Genomic DNA, 15508 nt, shown 5'->3' with positions numbered 1-15508 from the left:
GAAAATCCATAATAATTACTGCTATCATCTCAGGCCGGGTAGGTGGCACTGTGATCGAATCCTTATTTGGACCTAGTTGCCCACCACCAGGTAGAAGCCCTCCAACCTGGCAATGGACTGGACAGAAAGTCTAGCCAAGCGGTATAGAATTATTACAGATCACTACAACCCTTTTCTGTTGGTCCTGCACCAAGATCTCAGGTGGGCACAGCTGATTAAAAACCAGCTTCTTCCAGTTTATACACCCAGGAGATTCAGGATTGGCACCTTCCTCGGTCTCTGTTAAATGGATCTCTGCTAGAGACTGGTGAGCTGCTGCCAGGCAAAGTAGATGGTATTGTAGATGGACTAATGTATCACTATAAAAGGCAGCTTTGTAACTGTGTACATATTTTTTTCCAGCTGCAGAAAAGCTTTTAGCCACTTGCCAAGTATTGGAAGCAAACTTATGCTACTCTCAGAAGGGAATCTTGTGGGAGGGGTGTTAGCCCAGTCATAGAGCTCTTCCCTCTATCCTTTCCCAGTTTTCAGCCTCTGGAGTGAGTCATGGCAGTGTCATGGCGGTGTCACTCTTGAGGGATGTGTTGAGGCTGGGAATGTGATTCAGTATAAGGACCTGTCAAGCACACTGCGGCAGCAAAACTTACCAAACATTTGGCTGGACACACCCATCCTATATTTGCTGCTAGAAAAGAGCCCAGCAGTTTCGTAATGCTCCCCCTCCCATCCCTGAGGGACTTTGGGAATTTTTCAACTTTGTTTTTTTTAAACGCTGAATTAGTAAGCAGCTGGGAGCTGGGGGGGGGGCATGCGGGGGAAGCTTGGGAACAAAGGGTTCTGCCAGATGCCTAATTTCCTGATGAAAGAAGCTGGATGCAGTTTCTGGTATCTTGCATGCTGCCCTGTAGTGAGAGAATGTGAGCTTTTCAGAAGATGGAAATCCACTCTGATCACACACATACGAAATTTGAAAGCTGAATTACTGTAGTACTGGCATTCCCTGTTTGGATGTTTTATGCTATTTAGGACCTTAGATGAGTCCTTTGACTATAGAAGAAGAGTTGGAGTATTGCAGTATTAGCACTTGGTGCTATTTAGTTTGGAGCCACTAGGCCAGTTTGCACACAGCAGTAAGCTGTGGTGTGTTGGGACTGAGCAGCATGCTAGTCCACCTTGCCTGCTCACTCTGGCTCTGGTCCTTCCCCTAGGTCTGAGTAGCAGCAAGGAGCCATGAAATCTTGGCTTGCTATTATGTCCAAATTGAAATTGCTCCTCCCTTTCATGCTGATAAAGTGATCACCCTTTTTCAGATGGAAACCAACCACCATCCCATGTTTGGATATAATGACAAGCCAAGGCTTCATGACTTGTTGCTTGTGCCAGAGGAGGAATGAAGCTGGAGTGATTAGAAGTGCTAGGGCATGGTGCACTAGCATCTCAAGAAGTCAGTGACCTGGTGAAGTAACTGGGTTTAGCATCAGCCTGAAGAAATGAGCAGGCCAGATAGATAAGGTGCTATTGAGTGCTATGTCACAAATTCACCATTTTAAATGTAACTTGGGGTGGATGGGGGGAGACATGGAGAATGAAGAAGGTGCAAGGTATTAGGAAGAGAGGCAGCATGAGACATCTCCCTCTCAGACCAGTCACACACAAGCTTGTGTGTCCATGTCATTACAGAGGGGGCAGGTTTAGTCGTTATCTGAGGACTATTCCTGCCTCCGGGTCTGGTCCTGACCGGATGGATACTAGAATCAGCAAGGGATACCCACATGACCTGAAGGTGCTGCTGTGCAATGCCAGGTCAATGATTCATAAGACCACTGCCATCCATGACTTGATCATGGATGGAGGACTTGACCTGGCATGTGTAACAGAGACTTGGTTGGATGAAGCAGATGGGCCTGTCCTTGCCGCTGCTTGTCCACCAGGTTTCTCTTACGCACAGCAACCCAGGTCATGTAGGCGGGGAGGGGGGGTTGCAGTGATTTTTAGAAAGTCATTAGTTTGCACCGGGCGTTCTATTGGGAAGACCCAGTTTTCTGAGTGCATGTTCTGGAAGTTGGGCAATAGGGGCAGTACAGGATTCCTTTTGGTGTACCGACCTCCCCGCTGCACCAAGGATTCCCTGCCTGAGCTGCTTCAGGTCGTGGCGGATGTTCTCCTGGAGACACCTAGCTTGGTCGTCCTAGGGGATTTTAACATCCATGCCGACACGACCTTACAAGGGGCCGCTCGGGACTTCGTGGAAAGCATGGCCTCCATGGGGCTGTCCCTGAATAAGTCTGGCCCAACCCATAGCCGCGGACATGCCTTGGACCTGGTGTTTACCTCTATGGATGTTGGTGATCTGACACTAAGTAAAAGTGAAACAAAAGAAGTGCCATGGTCAGATCACTTCCTGGTGCAACTGGACTTCTCTGTGACCCATCCCCTCTGCAGGGAGGTGGGACCAATTCGGATGGTCCGCCCCCGCCACTTAATGGATCCAAATAGTTTCCAGAGAGTGGTAGGGGATGCTTTATCCCATGTTGATGGCCTTTCAGCCGATTCCCTGGTGGCCCGCTGGAATGCGGAGTTAAACAGGGCTATTGACTGTTTGGCTCCGAAGCGCCCTCTCCGATTGCATGGAGCCCAGAGAGCCCCGTGGTTTTCCACGGATCTGAGGGCAATGAAACAATCGTTGAGACGGCTAGAGCGCCGGTGGCGGATAACTCATTCCGAATCTGACCGGACACGGGTTAGAGCTCAACGTCGAGCCTACCAAGTGGCGATAGCGACGGCGAAGAAGAATTTCTTCACCGCCTCTATTGCATCTGCAGAAAACAGCAGCAGGAGACTTTTTCAGGTGGTTCACAATTTAGCGGAACCACCTGCAACATCGGGGCCACATGTTCTCCTGCAATGATTTTGCAAAGAGAGTGCTAGAGTTCTGTCTGGTCAAGTTGAGTGGGATCAATTCCAATCTGTTATCTCCGAGGATGTGGACAGGCTGCTTAGACGAGTGAAACCAACCACCTGCCTCCTGGATCCTTGCCCATCCTGGCTTATAAAAGCTAGCCGGGAAGGACTGGGTGATGGGCTTCGTGGTGTGGTGAATGCTTCCCTCCGTGAGGGAGCCTTCCCAGACCCGCTGAAAGAGGCGGTTATTAAACCGCTTCTTAAAAAACCATCTTTAGATGCGGCCACGATGGCCAACTATCGTCCAGTCTCAAATCTTCCATTCTTGGGCAAGGTGATAGAGCGAGCGGTTGCCGAACAACTCCAGGCACGCCTGGAAGAAGCGGACCATTTGGATCCCTTCCAGTCGGGATTCAGGCCTCATCATGGGACTGAAACTGCCTTGGTCGCACTGGTTGATGATCTCCGGCGGGCTAGGGACAAAGGTGAGAGCTGTTTCCTAGTTCTGCTGGATCTCTCAACGGCGTTTGATACCATCGACCATAACATCCTTCTGGACCGTCTTGAGGGGCTGGAAGCTGGGGGCACTGTCATACAGTGGTTCCGCTCCTTCCTCCTGGGCCGTGTTCAGAAAGTGGTGGTGGGGGATGAGTGTTCAGACCCTTGGGCTCTCACTTGTGGGGTGCCTCAGGGTTCTGTCCTCTCCCCCATGCTTTTCAACATTTACATGCAGCCTCTGGGAGAGATCATCAGGAGGTTTGGGCTGGGTGTTCATCAGTATGCGGATGATACCCAGCTCTACCTCTCTTTTAAATCAGAACCAGTGAGGGCGGTGAAGGTCCTGTGTGAGTGTCTGGAGACAGTTGGAGGATGGATGGCGGCTAACAGATTGAGGTTGAATCCTGACAAGACAGAAGTACTGTTTTTGGGGGAGAGGAGGCGGGCAGGTGTGGAGGATTCCCTGGTCCTGAATGGGGTAACTGTGCCCCTGAAGGACCAGCTGCGCAGCCTGGGAGTCATTTTGGACTCACAGCTGTCCATGTTAGCACAGGTCAAATCTGTGTCCAGGGCAGCTGTTTACCAGCTCCATCTGGTACGTAGGCTGAGACCCTATCTGCCTGCGGACTGTCTCGCCAGAGTGGTGCATGCGCTGGTTATCTCCCGCTTGGACTACTGCAATGCACTCTACGTGGGGCTACCTTTGAAGGTGACTCGGAAACTACAACTAATCCAGAATGCGGCAGCTAGACTGGTGACTGGGAGCGGCCGCCGAGACCATATAACACCGGTCTTGAAAGACCTACATTGGCTCCCAGTATGTTTCCGAGCACAATTCAAAGTGTTGGTGCTGACCTTTAAAGCCCTAAACGGCCTCGGTCCAGTATACCTGAAGGAGCGTCTCCACCTCCATCATTCTGCCCGGACGCTGAGGGCCTTCTGGCGGTTCCCTCATTGCGAGAAGCAAAGCTACAGGGAACCAGGCAGAGGGCCTTCTCGGTAGTGGCCCCCGCCCTGTGGAACGCCCTTCCAGCAGATGTCAAAGCGATAAACAACTACCTGACATTCAGAAGACATCTTAAGGCAGCCCTGTTCAGGGAAGTTTTTAACGTGTGATATTTTACTGTATTTTTGGTTTTTATGGAAGCCGCCCAGAGTGGCTGGGGAGGCCCAGCCAGATGGGCGGGGTATAAATAATAAATTATTATTATTATTATTATTGTGCCTCCATATACTCCCAGCTTTCCCAGCTCAGTCTAGTTTCTTCAAGTGTCATAGGGCTGTTTGACAAGTGAAAGGGCCTGAGTCGAAGAACCCTCACACACACACACACATTGACTGTATTGAGTGGGGAGCATTGCTGTTGTCATCATGTGCTCATGGACTTCACATAGGCATTGCTTTGGCCAGGGGAGGACAGAATGCTGGACTTTGTGGGCCTTGGGTCTGATCTAGCAGGGCTGTTGTTACATTTTCACGGACCAAGCAAGCAAGTGGGCACAGAGCAGCGGCAGTGAAGCTATCTTACTTTTGGTTTCTTCTTTGGACTCAGATTATTCCTATATAGATGATCTACATAAGAAGTAAAATGCTCATTGATATAAAATAAGTTATACTGAGGACAAAACAGAAGAGATATGGGAAATGCATTATTAGATCTCCTAATATTTTAGTGTTTACCTAAATCAAGAAAGGCTCCAGGTTTTATTAGAAAATGGAGTGTGTGGCAGGGTGGAGACGACATGCCATTTCTCCAGTTTTGGTCTCCTGCCCCACTGACTTTGCACTGGCACTGTTGAGGAAGAGACTTCAGATCAGGGAAATGGATCTACAGAAGGGTTAAACCTATCTTCCCCCAGCTCAGTTGCTCTGATAAAATTCATCCCCTATAGCTCTTTTTACGTTATATTTAAATGTTGGCACATTCCTGAGTCTTACATATTTTTTCCTTAAATAAGTTTACTACAGTGGTACCTCGGGTTACATATGCTTCAGGTTACATACGCTTCAGAAATATTACCTCGGGTTAAGAACTTTGCTTCAGGATGAGAACAGAAATCGTGCTCCAGCGGCACGGCAGCAGCGGGGGGCCCCATTAGCTAAAGTGGTGCTTCAGGTTAAGAACAGTTTCAGGTTAAGAATGGACCTCCGGAACGAATTAAGTACTTAACCTGAGGTACCACTGTACTTTATTACAGATTTTCCTGCCTAAGCTGTTACAGCTCCCAGTCATGAAAGTTTAGGTTTAAGTGCTCATCCTGTTACTTTTTTCTAAATTACCATTTTTTTTCTTGTATAGTTTCTACTCATTTTCCACAAAGCTGCAGCTGGGGAGCTTGAAGAAGACAGTGGCCTGCTGGCTTTGGCAAAACTTTCCGAAATAGATGTCGCCCTTGAGGGAGTGAAAGGAGCCAAGAACTTCTTTGAAGCAAAGGTAGGAAAAACATACCTTAGAATCAGGTGATGGAGGGGTTCATAAATCTTAGGCTGCAATCTTAATCACCCTAGGAAGTATGCCCGCCCCATTGAACACAGGGAGTTTTACTTCTGAGTAACCATGTGTTACTCAGAACATGGGACGCAGGTGGCGCTGTGGGTTAAAGCCTCAGCGCCTAGAGCTTGCCGATCGAAAGGTCGGCGGTTCGAATCCCTGCGGCGGGGTGCGCTCCCGCTGTTCGGTCCCAGCGCCTGCCAACCTAGCAGTTCGAAAGCACCTCCGGGTGCAAGTAGATAAATAGGGACCGCTTACCAGCGGGAAGGTAAACGGCGTTTCCGTGTGCGGCTCTGGCTCGCCAGATGCAGCTTTGTCACGCTGGCCACGTGACCCGGAAGTGTCTCCGGACAGCGCTGGCCCCTGGCCTCTTGAGTGAGATGGGCGCACAACCCCAGAGTCTGTCAAGACTGGCCCGTACGGGCAGGGGTACCTTTACCTTTTAACCATGTGTCGGATTCTGCTGTATGTCAACTCAATGATACCACCTAGAGTACAAGTTAACGATTCACACTGGGAAAGTGGTGCACCTGGAAATTTACCTGCTTTAATGTAAACCAGAGTGCTGTGTTAAAAGCTGAAAGTGCAACTGTTTCAGATTGGGTGAAAGTGCAACTGGAACCGAGACTGGATGAATCAGATCTAATGAATGCTTGTTCCGTTTCCTGTGTCTCACTATGAAAACAAAAGCCACATAGTTTTCTTTTTTAAAAAACAACCACCAAGTCAATCTTGTCAGCTACTTTTGAGGTATTGTAACACCTCCCCCAAATCTTTGTATGGTGGGAGTTTTCCCCACCCCAGTGCTTTCCATGTGTTTTGGACTACAGTTCTCATAAGCCCAGTGCTGGCTGGGGCTGATGGCAGTTGTAGTCCAAAGCATGTGGAAAGCATCAGGTTGGCGAAGGCTGTGCTGTGAATATACAACATGATCTGCCCCTCTCTGCAGATAATTCCAATTGCATGGTAAAGTCTCATAGGCCAAGACCAAGGGAAGGTGATAACTACCATCTATTAAGTTCAGTACTGATAACTCTTCTTTAGTAGTACCCCTGGTGCTTGGTCACAATATATTTTTCTCCCTAAATTAAATTACAGTAAATTTACAGTAAATCAAGGTGAGCACAACCAGTCAGGGCATTTAACCATGTTCTGAACTAAAATAGTGTTTGGATGACACCAAGATAGCTGACTCTGGTCACCTGGATGTAAACAGAACCATTGGGTGTGCAACCTGTGGTATTAGTTACATTGTACAGGCTAGAGAAATAGCTGTGCTTAACAGCCTGAGGACTCAGATGGTTTGCAGCATATAGTTTTTCATACGTGTCTCTTCTGAACTTGTTTCTAGTCTGGGAGATGCAAGCATTAACAGGGTGTGTGGATGAGTCCATTGGGGGTTTTGGTTAAAACACCATCCTTTCTCCCAGATCAAGTTCAGGGGAAATTAAGTTTCTGTCAGTACTGGAAGCTGACTGTGTACAACTCTGGCTAGAACTGGTGATCTCACAGCACCTGTAGGGCAGCTAAGAGCTAGCTGTCTTAGATAAGTGAAATGATGGAATACAGGGGTAGGAATCTTTTTGACCCTGCAAGCCAGATGTTTATATATCTCCCCGCCCCTTGCAGACCAACTTTGGCAAGTTAGCCAACAGAATTAAATTTCTGCCCCATCAACTGTCACCCCATGGCACCCACTGGTTCACAGGTGGGTGTGGTTTGGGGAAATTGCCTCATGGGCCTAATTGGACCCACTGTTAGGCCAAAATTGTCCCACAAGCCAGAGGTCCCCTACCCCAGATGTAATACAAACCCATCTTTCAATCTTTCCTTTGTGTTACAATTTTATTCCTCTATTTCTAGGTTCAAGCTTTGTCCTCAGCCAGTAAGTTTGAAGCAGAGATAAAAGCAGAGCAAGATGAGCGAAAACGTGAAGAAGAGGAGAGACGTCACCGCAGAGCAGCCTTCCGAGAACTCAAGTCTGCATTCAGTCAATAACTGAGGCAACCTATCGGCCACCTGAGGGACTTTGTACAATCTTACAAGTTTTGCCTTTGACTAGGCGAAGGACCAGGAGAGGGAACAAAACTGATCTGAAGCCTTTTATTTTCTTTTTCTGAGCCTCCTACCTAGATGCTGGGGGGGGGGGGTGTGCCATACACACAGTGGCATTCAGAACATGCAAAACCAGGAGTGGTTCAAGCAACCCCCTTTATTTCTGTGATAGGCATTTCTTAGAAGAATCAAAATGTCCTAATGCTTTAGCCTGAGGCAGATGATTGAAGCACCTGATAATAGTGCTTACCATTTGCATCTTGGTCAGAAAACACTCCTTGTGTCCTTCTGAATGTCTCTGTGTCATAGCTCTGTAATTTCCCTCAGGCTTCCTTTCTGTATACCTTTTGACTCCTCCTGAATTTTACAAAACCATTTCTTGCTTCTAAACAAGCTGACCCTTCTTCTAGGTGCAGATCACAATCCTTTCATGTGCAAATAAATGCCCCAATTCCTAATGTATCATTTTTTTCCGTCTTTGTGCTCACTATTGGGGGTGGAGGGGAAAGACAACAGCTTTTTGGTACAACAGCTCCCCAGTAATGAAGGGAAACCCGGTTAGTAAATATTGGCTGAGATCCAAAGAGCTTCTTGGGTGAATAGCAGGCACATCTTCCACTCAGTCCTCAAATTCTTGTGCAAGCTGGTCCCCAATACTACCCCACCCTTCCAATGCAGCCCCCACATTGCATATCCCCCATCATCCCTTGACCCCCCTGCAAGCAGGTTTTCAAGGGGACACAAGGTACCATGACTTGAAAGAGGTGGCAGGAAAACCTTGTTGTGTGGGCAGAACTCTACTCATGCTTTTCTGGGTCCATGCCATTTTTTAACTCATAAAGATTCTGTTCAGGGATACAGCAGTCACCATTCAATTTTACCCTTTCCATGTATACAAACGACTGTACTTTTTGAGCAACAAATAGAACTGCTAAGTTCTGGCCACATTCCATTGCATTCTCTGTGTAGGTCCATAGCTGTTTTCAGCTTTCTCCTTTTTATTTTTAAAGCCATTGGATTTTAAGAAGCAAGGAAACATCAATCAATAAGATGTTCAGTGAAGTGGATTAGTACAGTTTTGGGGACACAGTGGCTTCCCACCCCATGGAATTTTTAATCTTCTTGTAAACATTGGTCCAAATGAAAGAGCTTCTGTAGAGTTAACACTTACATAAAACAGCCAGTTCTGCTTGCAAGAGAAAATAGATTCCAAAAGCAGAAAGCAGCATGTTACTCTGCTCAGAAAGCTTGTACTATATTCAGAACTTATACTTGTGTGTGTATATATATATCTTCATGTATAGAAAAGGAAAACATCCTCTTCCTTGCCAAGTTTGTCATCTGATCATAAACTGGATCTCTCATCCTCAACTTTATTTTCCACTGTCTTTTAGCTTTTTACACTGTGACACTAAACTGTGAGTGTGGAATAACAAAGGGAGCCCATCTGATATTTAATAATAGGTGGGGAAATTGCTAAACAATTTTTTAATACTGTATTTGCAAGACCACAGATTATATTTGATAAAAATCACATGTTTTAGCTAAAATATTTATAATAAATGTTTTTATACATGCAAAAGTTTGATTTTTCTTCCCCTGTTGCTTAGTTATGCAAATAAAACTTTTCTAACTTGCTGAAGGCTAACTTGAAATCCTTTTATTCTGTCTCATCCTTCATGGCAGAAGGAGGGGGCGGAGTTCTGTGGTGCAAACTAAAATCCTTGCACTAATGCAATGAGTGATTTAATACTTCTTTAGATACAAACCTCGATCTGGGATTTAGTATTTTTTAATATAATTGCTACTTTATATATATTGGGCTTTGTTTAATATGCTTTATTGTATTGTATATACACTGGTACCTCGAGTTAAGTACTTAATTCGTTCCGGAGGCCCATTCTTAACCTGAAACTGTTCTTAACCTGAAGCACCACTTTAGCTAATGGGGCCTCCTGCTGCCGCCGCACCGCTGGAGCACAATTTCTGTTCTCATCCTGAAGCAAAGTTCTTAACCCGAGGTAATATTTCTGGGTTAGCGGAGTCTGTAACCTGAAGCGTATGTAACCTGAAGTGTATTTAACCCGAGGTACCACTGTATTGTAAATCCATTTGAGACCTTTTTTAAAGTGTAAAGTGATTACTGGTGTAATAAATCAATTCTCACTGACCACTGTCCACACGGCTGATAGGAGTCCAAGGACATATGGAGGGCCAACAGTTCCCTCTCCTTATTCTAGAGAGTCTATGAATAGGCAATGTCCTAGATCCAACTATTTAACTTCCCTCCCCGCCATCTTCTGTAAAATTCCTGTGAAATGACCTAGATCAATATGCCACTTTTGGAGCTATTTTGAGCTATTTGATGAAAGAGAGTGGTTGCTTGTCTTTGGGATTCGGGCTAATAGGCTGACTTGTTCCAAAGCCCTTTAACTACCTGTTTCCTAGTTTGGATGAAATAGGGAAATGTTTATTTGTTTTTAAGAATATTTATAAACTGCCAACTGAACAACAAATAATGGTGGTGTATAATGAAGTAGCTGAAAACATCATACTGTACAATGATCAGATCCATAGCTAATGGAATACTTCCTTCCTGGTTTGTTTGCTGGCTCACGTGAAGGCACTATGTGCATGGCCAATATTATTCTTTGCACGCTGACTTTTTAAGCTAAGAGATTATCATTCAAATGCAGTCAGTCTGTAAAAAGACTTTTTACTTGTTTCTTTATTTTGAAGGGAAAAAATGAAATTTCAGTTAAGGAAGCACTGAACAACCTATCCTTGCCTATTCCAATTGCCTTTATGGGGACTTGAACTGGAAAAAAGAAACTACAAGGCTATCAGTGACAGGATGAAGGGTAAATCATAGGACATTTAATTGAATGATTCTTGGGTTTTCAGCTTTGCACTATTAATTAAAATTAAGGACACACATTCCTGTTGTTTAAGCACCACCTACTGGAGGGACTCAGAACTCTCACAAATGTTAAATACAGTATAAGAATCCAGAGAGGTAGGTCTTGCTCCTATCTGTCTGAGCACAGCTCCCGCAACACGGTGCCTCTAATCCCCCTCCTGCTCAAGAGGCATACATGGGAACAGTTTTCTTCTCATGTCAGCAGTATCCATCTTGCTAGGATTATGCAGTATAGTTCAGTACTATGACATATGGAAATTAGGGCCCATCCACATTTCTGCTTTTCCTGTACCTAGAAAGCACGGGTTTGAATGGTTTTCTGCTTGTCCTGTGTTTTCTAGGTACAGGTCCAAGCAGTTTTCTGTCTGCCCCACTGCTTTCCCTTAGACGTGTGCGTATTCCATAATGCACAGCGCTGAAATCTGTAAATAATATTATTTGTTGAATTTATATACCGCTCTATACCCAGAGGTCTCAGGGCAATTCACATAAATATATATATATTGTAAATTCAGACTAGACACCTTGAGTGTCTCCTAAGAAGTGTTACCTATGTTTGAAACTTCTGCACAGTTCCTTCAACAAGTTCCTGACTTTAGCAGTGAGCAGTAAAAAACTATGGTGGTACCACAAGTTAAGCAGTGTGCTGACAGAGGATACAAAACTAGGTTGGGCAGATGGGTTTAACCAAGAGCTGCACTCATGGCATACCAATGAGAAGGTTTCAAGGCAATTATGGTCTCCAGGTAGTGAAGGGAAAACACCTATAATGCTACCAGGCAAGTTTTTTAATGGGCTTTTAAAGAGGTGGCAACTTGGCAATTGCACTGGTGTTGACTGAAGGAGTAAAGTATGGTATAATGAGCAGATTAGGTGCAGGGATTCTTCAGACCCTGGCTCATTGCCAATGTGCTTGAAACGTAGGGATCTTTTCCTAGTACTGAGAAATTCTCACCATATAATCAGGGAGAATCCTTTTATTACCTAAGTAATATAGGGCACCTTTTAGCCATGAGGCCCGCAAAGCAGCTTATAATTAAATGAAATAATATAACATAATTAAAAAACTTAAGAAAACCAAAACCAAATGCACAGCCACAATCTACCTCATGTATGTTAACAGCAATCTTCACTCTGGGAAAGCCTGGTGTAATTAAAAAATACCTTCACAGATGTCATAAAGCGTGCAGTGAAGCAGTGCTACCCAGTTCAATAAAGAGGAAATTTCACAGTACAGTACACTCACAACTTGCACACATTTAACTTGTGCACAATCAGCTTTATGTGTGTTTGGCAAAAATATTTTTTTTAAGAGGGTGGGTGTCCAGGGGGGGAAATGGCAATTCCACCTGCCATTGCACCCAATGTTCTTTGACTATACACTATTTTGGCTTTAGGTGCTATTCCTGGAATGTAACCCCCACATAAGTCATGGACTTACTGTATTAAGTGCCAACACAAAGAAAGCTGCCGTTTCTTTGTTGTTGTTTAGTCGTTTAGTCGTGTCCGACTCTTCGTGACCCCATGGACCAGAGCACGCCAGGCACTCCTGTCATTCACTGCCTCCCGCAGTTTGGACAGACTCACGTTTGTAGCTTCGAGAACACTGTCCAACCATCTCGTCCTCTGTCGTCCCCTTCTCCTTGTGCCCTCCATCTTTCCCAACATCAGGGTCTTTTCCAGGGAATCTTCTCTTCTCATGAGGTGGCCAAAGTATTGGAGCCTCAGCTTCAGGATCTGGCCTTCCAGTGAGCACTCAGGGTTGATTTCCTTAAGAATGGATACGTTTGATCTTCTTGCAGTCCATGGGACTCTCAAGAGTCTCCTCCAGCACCATAATTCAAAAGCATAAATTCTTTGGTGATCAGCCTTCTTTATGGTCCAGCTCTCACTTCCATACATCACTACTGGGAAAACCATGGCTTTAACTATACGGACCTTTGTTGGCAAGGTGATATCTCTGCTTTCTAAGATGCTGTGCCATTTCTAGTAGGGGCTAATTTTACCTCAAATACTAGTGTTGCCTGAAGCACTATCATTCCAACAGTTTCTCATACTGATTTGTGTATGAGAGGAGGCGTTACATCCTTTGTCGGTGCCTGGGATGGGTGCACCAGGCAGGAGTAAGTGCAGGGCACAGAGGGTGAACAAAATCTGCTGTGCCAGTGCCCAGCCCTCACCGCTGGGTGGGTGTGGGGCACAGAGGGTTCACAAGGCTGCCCTGCACCGACCATGCATAGGGGAACCTGGTCATCCTATGCAACTCTTGGTGGGCGAATCTCTCCGATGCTGGCCGGGTGGCCATTCAGCAAGGGGGCCAAGGGTGTGGTGGCTTTGGGGCCCAGAGACCCCTGATGGCAGGCAGGGCAGGATGGGGATCCCTGTGTTGGCATGCCTGGTTGACACCTCCTCAAAACCGTACACCTGGGGCTACAGCCCCCCTGTTCCCACCACGCTATGCCCCTGCAACATGAGACCATGAATGGGATGAGAGGCCCAGTTTGTCATAGTGCATCTTCACACTTATGTACTGTACAAGAACCCCATCTCTGCTTCTATCAAGCCTTTATTTTTACAAGTTATGCTAGGTATTGATCATCTAAAATCCTGATCCCAAACAATATCTTAAATGTGTGATCATTAGATGTGTTTCTCTTTAAAAAAAAAAAAAACCACAAGGTCCTCACCCCCCATCAACACCATGCTGGGTGTGTTGGTAGGAGGTTAACTCTTTCCACCTGTGTTTACCTGATGAAACTTTACCCCACCCGCAAGCTCTGTTGGTACTGCTGCCTTTGGGTGCTGCTCAGTTGGCATTGACCTCTGGCAGGGCTTTCTCAGCAGTGGCTTCCAGCTGATGGAACGGCCTCCCTGGTGGTGGGTGTGTCTCTCCCTCCTTATTAACTTTCAGGAGGGGTTTTAAAGCATTCTTGCTCAGCCAGGCATTGGGTGGCTGAAAGACACTATTCTTGGCAACCTTAAATTTATTAGCTGTCAGATAATGTGGTTGCTTTGCATTTATTTAGGTACTCTTAAATGTGTTTAGGTGTTTTAAATGGTTCTCATTTCGTTTTTAAAAGTATTATTTTATCATTTTTGTCTTTGCTGCCCTGTGCTCCTTTGAGAGAAGGGCAAGAGAGAAATTTAGATGGACAAAATGACTGTATTTGCCCCAGAAAGGATGCTCCGCTCTGCTTCTTGAACTGGAGTGTGCTTTGACTACAGTATTTAGCAGGAGGGCTTCTGGCCTCTTTTCTGCCTCCTCCTCCTCCTGTCGTATGCCCTCTAGTGGCACAGGAATTTTAAAGAAACTAGCAGGTTGGCATCCCATTCTGGGCACTGACACAAACACACGCACGCCGTCCCGTGTTTGGTCGTGTAGTGAAACACAGCGCTGGTGGTGCCCCTGTGACAACAGATCAAAGTGTCAAGAACAAGGCTCGGTTCCTTCCCTCAGCGTCGACTGTGGACGGTCGAGGTTCTTCTAATTAGTGTTTTAGTGACTCTGCGTGAGGGAGAAACTCCGTTTCCGTGTGTGAGAGAAAACACGCACAGACACTAGCTATCCCTGTGTAGGTACCACAGAGTGAGACCACGGGCCCTTTTCTCAGGCGCCTCCGCCGTTCCGAGAAGACCGAGACGAGGGAGCGCGGCTTCCGCTCGCGGAGCCGCCGTTGGCGCCCGCGTTCGAGAGCGCGACTTCTCCCGGTCCCTCGGTCCGCGGCCTGCGGGGAAGGAAAGGGGCGGAGTCACGGCAGCGAGGTCACATGACCTTGCGTGGCGGCGCGGCAGCCATCTTGTGTTGTTGGTGCTGAGGATTGGCTTTGGATCCGAGAGGCTCTCCGTCCGCGACCTCAGGTAAACCGACCCCCTGGCCGTCCTGCGCCCTCCCTTTCGGGTGCGACCCCCTCGCTGAGTTCCCGCTTTCCCCTCAGGTCCAAGCGGCTGCCCCTCTGTCGCGGCCCTTCCGCGCGAACACGCCTAGGCCTCTCGCCGAGCACCGGTCTCCCGTATGTCTCGTGTCCGGAGAAGCCCATGGCAGCCGAGGGAAAACGGGCTTGAGCGTGGCGTCGGGCTTCCTTAGCTGTGGCGTGGGCTGGTGGGTGGTTTGCCGTGCCTGGGCGGGTGGGAGGAAGTTCTGAGGGGTTAGGAGCTGCCTTGGCTCAGACCTGACACAAGACAGCTGTGGGCCTTTCCTTCTCCATGCGGCATATTGGCAGGAACTGCTGGGTCCGGGTGGGCGGGTGATACTGACTTACTCCTTGGCTGGCAGCTACACAGGAACGTGCAGTTATTCCCAGTCCCTGTGTGCTTCCCCCTGCGACCATTTCCTCTTCAACTCGTTCTGTAGAAAGAGACCTTTCCTTTCCTACTCCATGGCCATGACTTGTCAACGCCAAGGGGGAAGGAAGGCTCCAGCAGCTGTTGCCTAATGAGCCGGTTAGTTGAACATTATACCGGCACTCATGACGAGGGCTTTACAAATGGAGGGTTGTGTGTACTTTGGGGGAAAGCTGTGGGGTGATAGTGGTGTTTAAAGTGAAGCTGATAATATCTGGTGACTCCTGAGATTTCAGACAGTGAAGGTATATACTGGCCACTAGAAATGACACGTGCTTCCACTAAATACAGGGGGGTGTAGA

At 46.9% G+C, this 15508-nt stretch overlaps 3 protein-coding genes across 4 annotated transcripts in view; all 3 read left to right on the top strand.

The window, feature by feature from the left end:
• Positions 1-9582, top strand: part of EFHD1 (EF-hand domain family member D1) — a 32896-nt gene extending 23314 nt beyond the window's left edge. Inside the window, exons 3-4 of the mRNA XM_079976938.1 lie at positions 5699-5833; positions 7754-9582. Of these exons, the coding sequence (XP_079833064.1) occupies positions 5699-5833; positions 7754-7888 (270 nt within the window). The 3' untranslated portion in view covers positions 7889-9582. The remainder of the gene's footprint in view (positions 1-5698; positions 5834-7753) is intronic.
• The window catches only part of LOC307217462 (autoimmune regulator-like), a gene marked incomplete at its 5' end in the record, with an annotated part of 136567 nt that overhangs the window by 85057 nt on the left and 36002 nt on the right, over positions 1-15508 (top strand). The window lies entirely within an intron of this gene.
• GIGYF2 (GRB10 interacting GYF protein 2) overlaps positions 14626-15508 on the top strand; it is a 74507-nt gene continuing 73624 nt past the window's right edge. For both annotated transcript variants that reach the window (XM_079976831.1, XM_079976832.1), the window contains exon 1: positions 14626-14723. The gene's annotated coding sequence lies outside the window, so the exon portion shown is untranslated. The remainder of the gene's footprint in view (positions 14724-15508) is intronic.

Source organism: Podarcis cretensis, assembly GCF_951804945.1.
Source record: "Podarcis cretensis genome assembly, chromosome: 5".
In the NCBI taxonomy this organism is placed as follows: domain Eukaryota; kingdom Metazoa; phylum Chordata; class Lepidosauria; order Squamata; family Lacertidae; genus Podarcis; species Podarcis cretensis.
Note: the sequence above shows the minus strand (reverse complement) of the source record. Positions and strands in the feature narration are given on the sequence as shown.